The following is a 14,213-nucleotide window of genomic DNA, read 5'->3' as shown; positions in this document are numbered from 1 at the left end:
TAGTAAAAGAACACAAACTGAAAGTTTTCACTCTAAAATCAGACACAAGACAAGGATGTCCAGTGTTATCACATTTATTCAATATTGTTCTGGAAACATTAGTACAGATATTAAACAAGTGAAAGAAATAAAAGGAACAAAGATAAGAAAGGAAGAAGCTAAATTATCATTATTTGTGAAAGACATGATACTTTACATAGAAAATCCTCAAAATTCTACCAAGACCTAAATTTAATAACCTAATTCATTAGCTTAGCTGGATACAAAGTCAACACTCAAAAATCAATACCCTTCCTTGTACACAGATAAAAAAACAAACTGTGAGAGAAATTAGAAAAACAATACCTTTCACAATAGCATCCAAAAAATTAAATAGGGGCCATGGATATAGCTCAGTGGAACATCACCTGCCTGGAAAGTGCAAGGTTGTGATTTTTATGGCACCAAAACAGACAAACAAATGAATGAAGAAACAAATGAAATATCTAGGAATCAATCTGACAAAGGAAGTAAGAGTCCTCTACATTGAAAGCTACAGTATTCTGAAAAAGGAGATTGAAGAAGATATCAGAATATGGAAAGATATCCCTTGCTCTTGGGTTGGAAGAACCAATACAATGAAAATGGCCATATTTCCAAAATTGTTATACAGATTCTATGCAATTCTAATTAAAATTCCAGTAGCATATCTCATAGAATTAGAGAAAAAAATCCTAAAATTCATTTGGAGCCGGAAGAGACCTAGAAGAAGCAATTCTGGGCAACAAAGGCAAGGCAGGGGGCATCACAATCTCTGATTTGAAATTATACCACAAAGTTACAACAATAAAAGCCTCATGACACTGGAAAAAATACCCAAAGGATCAATGGAATGGAATAGAAGATGCAGAAATAACTCTAGACATACTCAGCCACCTTATCTTTGACAAAGAGCCAAACACCTTTACTGAAAGACAGCCTCTTTAATAAGCACTGTTAGAAAAACTGACTTTCTACATAACTAAAAATGTAAACTAGACCCATATCTTTCACCATGCACTAAACTAAAATCAAAATGGGTCAAAGACTTAAATATTAAAACAGAGACATAAAAATCTGCTGGAAGAGAGAACAGATAGGTAGAACTCTTGAAGGCACTGGTATAGGCCAAGCCTTTACTAACAAAGCACTGATTACACAGGAACCATCACAAAGAATCAACAACTGGGATCTTATCCTTTTAGAAAGCCTTTTCACAGCAAGAGAAACCACAGAGTGAAGAAACAATCCATGGGATGGGAATAAGTTTTAGCCTGTTGTTCCTCAGACAAAGGACTGAAATCTAGATTATATAAGGAACTCCAGAACACTGGATTTCACCTGGATTTAAAAACCCAATCCAAAACTGAGCATCTGAAACTAATAGACTCTTCTCAGATGAAGAAGTAGAAATAGTAAATAAATTACATGAAAAATGTTCAATATCACTGGCCATTTGAGAGATACATATTAAAACAACACTGAGGTTCCATCTCACTCCAGAAAGAATGACTATTATTAAGAAATCAACCAATAATAAATGCTGGTGTGGCTGTGAGAGAAAAGGAACATTTGTCCATTTACAGAGTGGTTCAACCACTGTGGAAATCAGTGGTTTGTGGAGAATCCTCAAAAAACTAAAACTAGAGGTTCCATTCACCCAGGTATTTTCCTTTTAGTTGTATCTTCCTGAAAGTATTAAACATGTCATACCAGAGTGATATACACACACCCCTGTGTATACTGTAATAATTTGTAATAGCTACACTTTGGAAACAGCTCAAATGGCCAACAACCATATTAATAAATAGTTAAAGAAGATGAGGTTTTTTAAAAAAATACAGTGGATTACTACTCTGACATAAAGATGGATAAACTTGGGACATTTTGAGGGTGAATGGATGTACCTGGAGATCATACTCTTAAGTGAAATAAATTGAACCACATATATGTAAATATCATATGGCTTCTCTGGTGTGAGAAACTGCAAGTGTAAATGAGGACCAAAATGTGTAATTGATATTGTACAATTGGGAGAAAATGGAAGAGAAACAAGTGGAGAGAGAAAAGACAGACAAGAATTAAAAAGAACAGAAGGAAAAAACAGAAGTGACGCTTTTTAAATAAAGAAAAGAAAGGGTGAAGGAAGGGGAGGGGAATGAGAAAAAAAGAAGCAAGATACACCATGCACAGACACAAATTCTCTATGATGAATGTTATGACTATATAAAACTAAAATGTACAAACAAAATGAAGATAAAAAATAGTATTCAGTGCTAACAGGAAGATATCAATCATTACAACAAAAATGATGCAAGGAACAAAAATATTTTAAAGTGGTGAACTTATGTCAGGCATATCAATAAGAAAGGAACCAAACACTATAATTAAAAGAAGTGTGTCAGAATTAAAAAGCAATATCCAACTATAATATATTGAATTTAAATATCAAGACACATTTAGGAAAATATTCCACCTGAACAGCAAGCATAAGATGGCTGGAGGGACTTTATTAATATCATATAAAGTAAAATTCAAAACAGTATTAGCAAGAGGAAAAAATGATTACAAGTGACAAATTAGAATATTTTTAATAATAAGAGGGTCAGTTGTTAGACATATTAACCCTAAATGTGAGTGCACATAGAATTTCAAACGCATAAAGTAAAATTTGAGAGAATTAAGGAACTAGAGACATTCAAAATCATAGATTTTTTACATACTCATTAATAGAACCTTTATATAAAAACTAGTAATGTAAAAAGCATTATGATGTTTATGTAATTTATATAGAAAATCAGAAACAATGTTTTATCATCTTAATAATACAGTGGATTGTGGCCTTTGTTCCTAATTTTTCCTTTGAGTCAGATCTGTGTGTAGATGGAAAGTGAATATAGGAAATGGTGTTGGTGGTCCACAGAAAAATATACTGGTAGACTACCAACTGTACTGTATGTGTTTTCAATTTCATTTAACATTTGGCTTTAGAATTATGACAATTAGAGGCTGAGGGTATATTCAGTGGTAGACCATGTCGTTATTTTGCACAGATTAGAGGTTCTACCCACAGACAGCATAAAAGAAAAAATAATTATGAAAACTGAGACATGGAAGATGCCTTAGAGATCTTATCAGTCTCTATTTCACAAGTGAGGGAAATGTGATCCAGAGAGCTAAGCCATTAAAAAAAGATTACACAGCTTTTAGGAGCATGTAATAACAGTGGTCAGTCTGACCTCTAATATTTTTTTCCATTATATAACATTGCCTGCTGATCAGTGCTTGAAGGATTGGAGACACTAAGAGTACTCTGAAAAAAAATAAAATGAATCTTCATGGCTTGTATGATTTTATTGACTGTTCATTGCATCTCCAAGATTTCAACTCATCAAGGAGAAGGAGACAGTGTGGGTGAGCAGGGCCTGGTGACACACAGCTGTAATTCTAGCACTCTGGGGGCCTGAGGCAGGAGGATAAGAGGTCTGAGCCCAATTTGGGCAATTCAAAGACCTAATGAGAACTGTCCCAAAGATAAAATAGAGCTGGAGTGTAGTTTAATGTAAAGGCCTTCAGCTCAATTCCCAGTACAAAAGGAAAAATAAAACAGAAAGAAAACGAAAAAAAGGAAAGAAAAAGAAAGGTAAAAAGACAATTAGGCATAGAGCACAGTAAATCACAACTGTACAAACTCATTAATTTTGGGTAAACCATGTTATCTATGGAGGTAATTCTACTTTTCCATTAGTCTCTGCAACTTGCTTATTGTAACCTAAGATTATAAAATGATTTTAATGTCTTTGATTTGATTAAGGAAGTCAAATATCACGCTTACCCAAGCTAAAAGTGATGATAAAATTGCAAGAAAGGTCAACCACGGGCAAAATTATTAAATAATTTTATTTCTTTAAAAAAATGAGGAATAAAGCTGACCTTCAAATTTCTCTACTAATTGCAGCAACTTGCCTTGTATACAACTTGCCTTGTATTGTGAAGCAGTGACAATCTACAGAAGTAGCTTTTACATTGAAAATTAAAAAGTCAGCTGATAAATGTTCACATTCAAGGGCTATTTTGCGTGGAGAAGGAATTTAGTTTATAATACAATGTCAAACACAATTTCTTTCCCTAGAATGTCTTTTTTTCTCTTTTAGTTTTCTGACCAGTCAAATATAATGCTGTTGCGACAAACCACAGGCAGGGGGCAGCAGATTTAAAGACGAACGAGCAAATTCAATGAAACTGGTGATTCAGCAACTAAAGCATTTACCTTATGCTTCCCTGACTCGTTATCTGCGATTTGTTTATTCTATATAGTTTTATAACTTTATACAAAGACGTGTCTGTGATAAATGAAATGGCATTAAAATTTTAGTTCTGAGTGAAATGTTTATACATTCATGCTTATGTGTTGACATAGATATCTTATGTTTATAGGTTTAGGTGTGCCTATGTGACTCATTTTTGTCTTTTTAAAATATTTTAATCTTGCATTGGGTGGTGACAAGCACATAAGTTATTGCCTCTTATGTTAAAATGTGTAATTCTCTCAAGATGTGCGACAAAAGGAAAATATCTACCATTATAAACATTAAATGCATTTACAGATGAGTTGTGTGAAAGTACACACAGAACCACATTCCAGTGGTCTAAAATACTATTCAACTGAGTTAAAAGGTAACTAAATATAAGCTCTCAAATAACTTTCTTATATTAGCTTTATTATGTCCCATTCTATTTATGTATCACACGATTTTATTTTGAAATGAGTTTTACCAAAAAAAAAAAAACTAATTTTTCACAGCTAGGAAGAAGTAATGGGTATTAACACCAGTTTAAAAGTAGATGCAACCAAGGCAGAGAATGGATATGTAATTTGATCAAATAAAACATAACAATGATTAAAGGCAGAAGAGAACTTCTATTCTCGTAGTGAAATGTGCTGGATATGAAATGATGGTTGTGTCAAGGAGAAAACAGGTAATCACTACAATATATATGAATATAATCATATACTATTAATATATACATTTTTTACTATTTTACTATATATAAAGCAATTAAAGCATTGTGTAAACACCCCTCTGCCACACAGATGATTGTTATATTTTGATTATTTTCTAATTACTTACTGGTTTTCCTTGAGATCCTCTCTCTCCAGGGTTTCCACTCTTACCCTACATAAGAAAAAAACCGTGTAGGTCAAGTGTTCCCCTCTCAGAATAACGGAGGGAAGAATCAAGGAAAACATGGAAGATTGAAAATGTTCATACTTAACGTGAACTTTTAAATTTTCTTACCATAATACCATGAAGGCCTCTTTTTCCTTTATTTCCTTTTTCACCCTAACAACGTAAATAAATTAGTAAGAATTTAAAATATAGTCTTATATACGTTAGCATAAATTTAGAAACAGAAATAAGATACCAAGTATATAGCTCATTCTTGAAAAGAAAACATTTGTTATGTGTAGTAAAATTTTATGTTGCATGTTTAAACGTCGAAAAAAATTAGAACTATACTTTTCTAAGGTGATATATGATTTTTTGAGCTATATATAGGCTCGATTTGGGTAGACTGTATTTGGGAAGATTATATAGGTTCAATAAAATTTAACTATATGAAATAAGAAAATTACTGATTACCTTGGTACCTTGTATACCTTGTTCCCCTGGGAAACCATCTGGTCCTCTAGGTCCCTAGAGATAGAAAAAAAATATTGTATAGTTAATTTAAAATGTTTTCCCCCCTTGTAAAACTGTTACATGTTCTTTCAAATAAAACCACTGAGCTCTTCTTGACCAACTCCTAATTATTTTTATGGCTTGATCACAGAAAAGAATATAGCTGACTGTATTATTGAATTTATTTATATGAGCGAATCAAACCAATGCTTTTTAAAAAAAGATTTTCTTTTTAAATATTAAGTGAAATGACTAAAAAATAGCTTTACATAGTTGTTGAGGTACCTATAAGTATGTTTACTATTTTGAGTATTTTTTCTACTTTATGATTTACTCAGCAGTCAGCTGGATATATTCTTGAAATAACTATAAATTTACTTAACAGTGGCTGATGTGTTTATCTAAATAGTCATAAGTTTCATATTTTTAGAATGGTGCTTTTCTTCTCTCATTCTTAGGTACTGTACCTGTTATGCATCTATGTACAACAGTTGCTAGGAGATAGCAGAGGCAGAGAAAGGGAACACAAATACTGTTGGCAATGCTCATGCCAATTTAAAACTTCTCAGTATTCATTCAGTAATTAGTTGTAGAGAAGTACTAGTTTTAAAAGTCATTCTCTAGTATAATTATATAATACTCTACCTATCTAACTTTTATCTTTCCTTGGAAGATTTTAAAGACTTTTTGAAGGAGCTTAAGTCAATTCTGTAGTCTCTAATTGAACATTTGTTGGGTCACAAAGAATAATTATGAGAAAAATTCATTTGTATCTTATAGAATGGAAAGGAAATTACATACGCTACAGGCACAGATAGGCATGATGAGGACTGAAAGGAAGGTTCAAAGGTGGAGATATCCTTGACATGTTAGTAATGGGGATGCAGATACCTTTTTGGCTATTGGAAGTTAAGTGCTCATGGAATTATTCAAACTTGAATAAACTCAAGATAGAGCAACACTATGAGAAAAGGAACTGAGGCGCGCAAGAAGATACTCAAAGAATGAAAAAGTAGTTTGGTCAGGGCACTGATTACTTCTATAAAAATATTAAGAAATAAATATAGAAAGGATCCCTGAGATGTAATAAGGTGAAGGACTGGCAGTATGCATTTAAGTCATGTGGCAGTAAGGAACCCCACAAGAGTTCTGTCAGAGCAGTGGTACAAACCTCTCAGTACAACCTACTGACTTGTGAGAGTCCCAAGTCTTCACTACCTTATCTTACACTTCATTTGACATATGTTTTGTTTTAGCTTTATAGTATAAAAAACTGTTTATTATAATGGAACTGTTTTTTCCTATATTCGAAGGCTAATATCATTCCTTGATCTTTGGCTACATTCATAGATTTGGAAACATTACTTACACTCCTGAGGACCTATAGCTCCACTGGCCCTGTTAAAGTGAAAGCCATAGTTCTCGACCTACAATTTCTGTTTGTATTCAAGGTACTCTATCATCTATTCCCAGCTCTTCTGTGTTCCATTTTTCAGTAAAAGACTATGAAATTAAATTTCAATCTTACTTACTAAATGCCTGCTACAAATCAGGTTTTGTTTTATACCCAGAAGACATTAGAAGAAGGGGTAAACCCTCAAATTCATAAATAAGGAAATTCACTTAAAAATTTTTACTGTAAAATTAAAGTATAATATGAAAATAGGCAGTTAAGTATAATAAAAAAATTACATGTTTAGAGAGTTGGCAAGGTGGAAAGCACTAATTTAGACAGGGTAGTCTGAGAGTGCTCTCTAGAGTGAAGGTGTGACTGCCAGTCATACAGCCAACTCAGGGAAGATCACTGTTGGGGAAGAAATGGTAAGTGCCGTAGTCCTGAGTGAAGGCATGCTTTAAATATGAACCGAATAACTGAAGATAAAGCAAGTGATTGAAAGGAGATAATGAAGTTTTAAGTGTAAATGTTTCCCAGGACTTCACTTTAATAATTCTTCTCAATGTAAAAATTTCAACAATCTGTACTGATCCTCTTTTTCTGGTTCATTCAATGCCTTATTTTCCTTTGTTTGCCCTGTAAGAAAAATGAATAAAAATTTTGTGTGATAGAAGATGGCTGATAGAAATTGAGAGGAACTAAATGGTCAAGAAATAAGACCTAATCTGAAAATGTCTACTGGTAATTAACCAATGAACTCCTCTGCAATTAGAAATTTTTATGTGTTTCTTGGATATTTTGTTACTGAATAACTGGGTGAATGATTACAGCACTAATAGAAAAAGAGTTTAGAAATGTAATTTGTTTACCATGCACAATATAGTCAAACTCTAAAGAGCATAAGACAAAAATATGTTGAAACTTCCAATAAAAAAGCACTAGGTAACATTAATAGCATCTCTGTTAGATTAACAGCAGATTTCTCAGCAGAAACCATATAGGCCAAAAGGAAATTAAATTGCATATTTTAACTCCTGAAAGAGAATAAATGGCAATCAAGAGTGCAATACTCAATAAGGTTAATTTTCAGAAATTAATGAGAAATAAAGATCTTTCAAGACAAACAAAATATGAGAGAATCTATGACTAAAAGATCAGACTTACAAAAGATACTTAAGGGAGTTCTATATCCAAAAGTGAGAGAAAGATAAAAATCATTATGAAATTAGAAATCCTACTAAAAGTATATATACAAAAGAGAAATAGAAAAGAATCAAACATTATCAACAGAGTAAGCCATCACATCATAAAGATGAACATAAGAAGGCAAAGAACAAAAAATATTTAAAATTAGTAGAAGAAAATCAACAAAACAACAGGTATAAATACTTATTTTTCAATAATAAAAATAAATGGAGTGCATTCAACAACTAAAAGATACAAATAGGCTGAATGGATAAAACAAGACCCACAATATTCTATCGATAAAAAAAATACATTTCACAAATTAAGCTGCATGACTAAAACTCTGGAAAATAATACTTTAAGCAAATGGAACCCTAAAGTGAGTAGGCATTACTATCCTTACACATGCCAATACACTGTAAGATAAAACTCTAAGAGACAAAGGTCATTATACAGTGATCAAGGAATCAGTTCAATACAAAGATACTACAAATATATATGCACTTAATCTTAAACACCCAATTTAATAACCTATAAAAGAAGAGATAAACTTCAATACAATAACAGTGTTGGATTTCATCACACTACTCTCATCAAAGTATAAGTCATTCAGGGCAAAAAAAAAAATCAGCAAAGAAGTAGCATTAAGCTATACTATAGATTGACTTAACAGATATTTACAGAATATTCCCTCCAGAAGCTATAGAATATGTATTTTAAAAAATCAATACATGCACATTTCTCTAGAAGGTACCACATATTAAGTCACAAGATATGTCTCAACAATTTAAAAAACTAAAATGATATTCTGCATATTTTCTGTGTACAATGAAATAAAACTAGAAATCAACACAAAAGAAACAAAATTTTTATACAGTGTAGATACTGACAAACATATCAACACACTCCTGTGCTATTTTGTTTGTTGCATGTTTATTTTTGTTACATGTTTATTTTTGTACTCTGGAGGTCAAACCAGGGGCCTCCTGTACACTAGTCAAGCGCTCTATCGTTGAGTTACAACCCTGCTCCCAAAATACTTTTGGATGAATAGCAGCTCATAGAGGAAGTTCGAAGGAAAACTTAAAAATTTCTTGAAACATATAAAAATTGAGACATCACAGCCCCAAACCCCTGTGGGATACAGCAAAAGCAATAGTTTGTAACAGTGAGTGTTGTTTTAGTCACTATCTTTTTCTGGACAAAATATATGACACATAATTTAAGGAGAAAGTTTTATTTTGGCTCATAGTTTTCAGAGGATTCACCACAGTCTGATGGCTTCAGGGCAGAAAATCCATGATAAAAATGTCTGGTAGAGAAAATCTGTTCTTTTTATCATGTTCAGAAAGTAGAGTGCAGAGGGAGGAGTGAGGGAGAGAGATACACTCTTCTGGTCCATACCCACAGTGATACTCCACTTTGCCAAGGCCCACCTTCAAAACCACTGTCAGCTGTGAACACTTCAGTGGAATAATTTGTTCACAGGTATAGCAACCTTATGACCCAACCAATTTCCAAAAGTCCCAACTCTGAACTCATGAGACTTTTGGAAGACATTCCAATGTATGCCATTGTAAGTGCCTATGTTTTAAAAGAAAGATTTTAACTCTATGACCGAATGAAGTTCAAAGGAAACTCAAAATTTATAGGAGGCAGAAAATAATGAAGATGAGAAGAAAAATAGAGAGTAAAACAGTGAAATAAAGAATTTGTTCTTTGAAAAGATAAATGAATCAACAAGTCTCTTGTATAATCAAGAAAACCACACCAAAAATTCAAGTAAATTAAATATGGAAAATTATACATGACATGAATATTACACAAATGCAAAAGAACATTAGAGATTATTTTGAAAAATTATATACCAACAAAGTGGAAAACATAAAAGGAAAATATAAATTTCTGGAGTGTACAACCTACGAAATTATAGCAAGAGTACATAAAAAACTAGAATAGAGCTATAAAATGTAATGAGATTGAATCAGTAATAAAATGTCTCTCAACCAAGCAGGATAGCTTCACTAGGTAACAAACTTTTAAAAACCCAATGCCAATGTTTCCTGAATTATTTTACACAATTGAAATGGAGAAAAATATTTTCAAATTCATTCTATAAAGACAGCATTATGCTGTTACTGAAATATAATAAGGGTACAATATTACAGTAACAAAGAAGACTAGAAACCAGTATTTCTGATGACTGAAGATGCAAAAATCTCAATAAAATACTAGCAAACCAAATTATTCAACAGCATATCAAAAAGATCAGGTTGGTTTCATTTCAGGAATAGAAGGATTGTCCAAAACATGCAAATCAAAAGGTGTAATACATCACATTAACAGAATGAAGGATAAAAAAACCCCACATGATTATTTAAATACATATAGAAAATAAACTTTATAAAAGTTAACATCCCTTCATGATAACGTCTCTTAAGTTAAACATGGGTGGATCATATTATACCATTATTAAGGCTATATATCATGAATCTTTATTCAATATCATACTGGATGGATAAAAGTGGAAAGCATTTTCTTTAAGACCAGAAACAAGACCAGGCTACCAACTTTCATTGCTCTTATTCAAAATAATACTACTGGAAGTGTAAGCCAATGCAATTATGAGATAAGACACGGAAAGTCATACAAAAGGAAAGGAGGAAGTCAAAAAGCTCTATTAGAACCAATATATGAATTCAGTAAAATAGCAAGATATAAAAATCAATATACAAAATTAGTAGCTTTCCAATATACAAATAATAAATTTGTTGGGAAAAATCATGGCAATAATCCCATTCATGAGGGCTACAAAACATATTAAATAGCTAAGACTAACTTAACCAAGGAAGTCAAACACCCCAATGATGAAACATCAAAAAACTGGTGGGGGGGGGAGAAAATGGCGGCTAACTAGAGGATCGGGCGGAGAGTCTCTCCGGAGAAATCATATTAAAAGCTAGAATATCACAACATGGAGAGGGCCAGACAAATGGATAACGATTCTTATTAACCAAGACAGTGCAGCTGGAGGATTTAAAGTCGTGCTGAGACTGTGAAGGCTGAAAACGGGAAGATGCAAATCCTACGCCTTTAAATCAACAGTTTAACCCATGGACGCAACAGGAAAAGCTGTGTTGGCTTTTGACTGCCCAGCTACACCAGAGGAGATTGTGAAAGACTCTCGAGCTCCAAAGCCAAATGCTGCTCCGCACTGAGCCGGGGCTGCACGCAGCGCGGATTTCTGACCCCTCCACGCCGTACAGGGAGTGCACGCAGCGCGGATTTCTGACTGCTCCGTGCCGGGCCGCGAGTGCACGCCGCGCGGGTTTCCGACAGTTTCGCACTGAGCCGGGAGTGCACGCAGCGCGGATTCCTGACCATTCCACCCTGTACCGGGAATGCACGCAGCGTGGATTTCTGACCACTCCGCACTGTAACCAGGCGCTGCGCGGATTTCTGACCATTCTGTGCTGTACCGGGAGTGCACGCTGCGTGGATCTCTGACCGATCAGTGCTGTGCTGGGAACGTGGGAAAGGTGGGCGGCGTGGACCCTGGTGAGTACTAGAGACCCTGCGACTGCCGGGGTTGGCCAGAGAACATCTTGGAACGGGACAGTGCCCGCCACCACGGGGACATCAATAACACAGAGTCTGGTGGCAGCCATTTTACAGTTGGGCAGAACCTACAGCTCAGTGGCATCACTGAGCCCCCTGTAGGGAGGGCTAGTGGAAGGCATCTTGGAATTGGGCAGAGCCTGAGTACGTGTTGGCTTCAGCCTCATACAGAGTTTGGGCAGTTCTGCTGTGCTGGTGCTCCTGACACAGAGAGGTCTGGAAGAGAACAGCTGAGATTTGGGCAGGACCCTGTGCCATAGTGACATTAGTCAGCTGCTTCTGGTACAAAGAGAACTGGCAGGAGATACTGGGGCTAACCCAAGCCTCTGCTTGGGGCCCAATGAGCGGATACAAAATAGTCACAACTCAGTGACAACCAGAAAGTACAGCTTAATTTAGGAACTAACTGGCACAGAGGCTAGAGACTAGCCTGTACTGCCCCTGCAGTCCAGTCTACCCCAGATAACAGTAAATTGGGGAGGACAGCAAAAACTCAAGCCAGCACGCTTCTGAAAGTGCCTAAGCAATTCGGAGAGGGCCAGAGAACTCCAGGACAGTCTGAAAGAAACCAGAAACATGACAAGAGATAAAAATAAAAAAAAAAATCTCCAGCTGCCCAACAGGAGAAAATAAGCCCAGGAGAAGTAAACACCGAAGAGAACAAGCACAGTAACCATCCACTACTCGACACAGCATCAGCTGAAATTAAAAAGTACCTACATGATCTCATAGAGGAATTTAAAGCTGTACTCCTGATCCAAGTGAGGCAAGATATAAAGAGATTAATTAAAGAAATGACAAGCCCCGCCCAAGAGAACACAGATGGAAGAACTGAGGAAATCAGAAAAGAAAGAGAAGCATCTGAAGAAGAATTTAAGCGTAACCTAGAATACATGAAACAGATCCAAAGAGAATATCAGGAAACTAAAAACTCCATTGAACATTGGCAAAATGCCTTGACAGAAACTAAAGATAGCCTTCTGAAACTTGAAGAGAGATTTAGGACATATGAACGTGAAAGAAAAAGCCTCTTAAAAATAACAAGGAACCAGAAAGAAGCAATTCTAAAACTGGAAGATGACAAAAAGATACATAACCTAAGAATAAAGAATGTGAGTGAGGAAGCAGGAACATCCAAAAATGAAATACAAAAAATATTCACAGAGATATTAAAGCAAAATTTCCCATGTATAGCAAAAAGAAATGATATCCAGATAAAAGAAGCATACAGAACACCAGCTACCTACAACCAAAACAGATCTACGCCTAGACATATAATAATCGAGATCCCAGAAATCCACCAAAAAAACAGAATATTAAAAGCAGCCAGAGAAAAGATGCAGGTTACCTATAACAGGAAATCTATCAAAATAACAGCAGACTTATCAACACAAACTCTTAAGTCAAGAAGGGAGTGGGGAGAAATATTCCAAGTCCTGAAAGAAAAAAATATGCAACCAAAGTTCATATATCCATCAAAACTCTCTCTAAAAATTAATGAAGAAATAAGATACTTTCAAGACAAGGAGGAACTGTGGGAGTTCGTGGCCACCAATCCAACCCTACAGAGAGTGCTGAAGGACATTACAGAGAAAGAGAGGAAGAGATACCAGGATTCCAGCAACAGTGGCAGAGAGGCCTCAGTGAACGGGGCAGACAATGGAATGAGGGAATAAGGTGGACAAATTATAGCAGAAAAGTGGAGTAGCAGACATGAGGCAGGGACGGTAAGCTAGTCTTTAGTATAGACAGCTCTGAAACTATATTTTAAAAAAAAAAAAGCAGAGGTCATTGCTAATGGTGTATAATGATTTAAAAGACACAGTAGCCCTAGTGCCATATTTAGATTGAATTTAATTTGTTCTGGTCTGTCCGCTCATGTCAGATTTGAGGACACAGACATCTTGACCCAAAAATAGCAGGCTATACCATGGTAACTATCCTTACTTTCCTATTAACTTAAACTGAAATCCTATAATACTTACATTGTCTTACTATGACTGATCTTAATTGAATCTGAATCGAAAGACTATGGGTTGGCCATGGCTGATTTTATTTGAAATTGGTATGCTTGTCGGTATCAACCCTAAAAGTAGAGGCAACTACTCTGAGGATGACAAGTTGTAAAGAATATCCATACTGGTATTAATTAGTAACAGCTTCCAAACCCTACAATGCTACCAAAGTTAAGTTTTTATAAAAATAGGTGATACTATATTTAACTATAATAAGCCAGTGTGGTGGTCAAATCTATTGAAAATAACAAGAGGAAACATAGTAACTATGGAAGATCATCTATATTGTGGTCTTAA

General features: G+C 34.8%; 1 protein-coding gene across 5 annotated transcripts in view; it reads right to left on the bottom strand.

Moving 5' to 3' along the window:
• Col24a1 (collagen type XXIV alpha 1 chain) overlaps nt 1-14,213 on the bottom strand; it is a 349,791-nt gene that overhangs the window by 139,696 nt on the left and 195,882 nt on the right. For all 5 annotated transcript variants that reach the window (XR_010050132.1, XM_063257323.1, XM_063257335.1 and 2 more), the window contains 3 exons: nt 5,664-5,717; nt 5,319-5,363; nt 5,151-5,195 (listed from right to left, as the gene is read on the bottom strand). Coding sequence is in view for 4 of the 5 variants with exons in the window: in XM_063257323.1 (XP_063113393.1) it covers nt 5,151-5,195; nt 5,319-5,363; nt 5,664-5,717 (144 nt within the window). In the remaining variant the exon portion in view is untranslated. The remainder of the gene's footprint in view (nt 1-5,150; nt 5,196-5,318; nt 5,364-5,663; nt 5,718-14,213) is intronic.

Source organism: Cavia porcellus, unplaced genomic scaffold, assembly GCF_034190915.1.
Source record: "Cavia porcellus strain 051 isolate PalLab524CR breed Dunkin Hartley unplaced genomic scaffold, mCavPor4.1 scaffold_1, whole genome shotgun sequence".
NCBI classification, from domain to species: Eukaryota; Metazoa; Chordata; class Mammalia; order Rodentia; family Caviidae; genus Cavia; species Cavia porcellus.
Note: the sequence above shows the minus strand (reverse complement) of the source record. Positions and strands in the feature narration are given on the sequence as shown.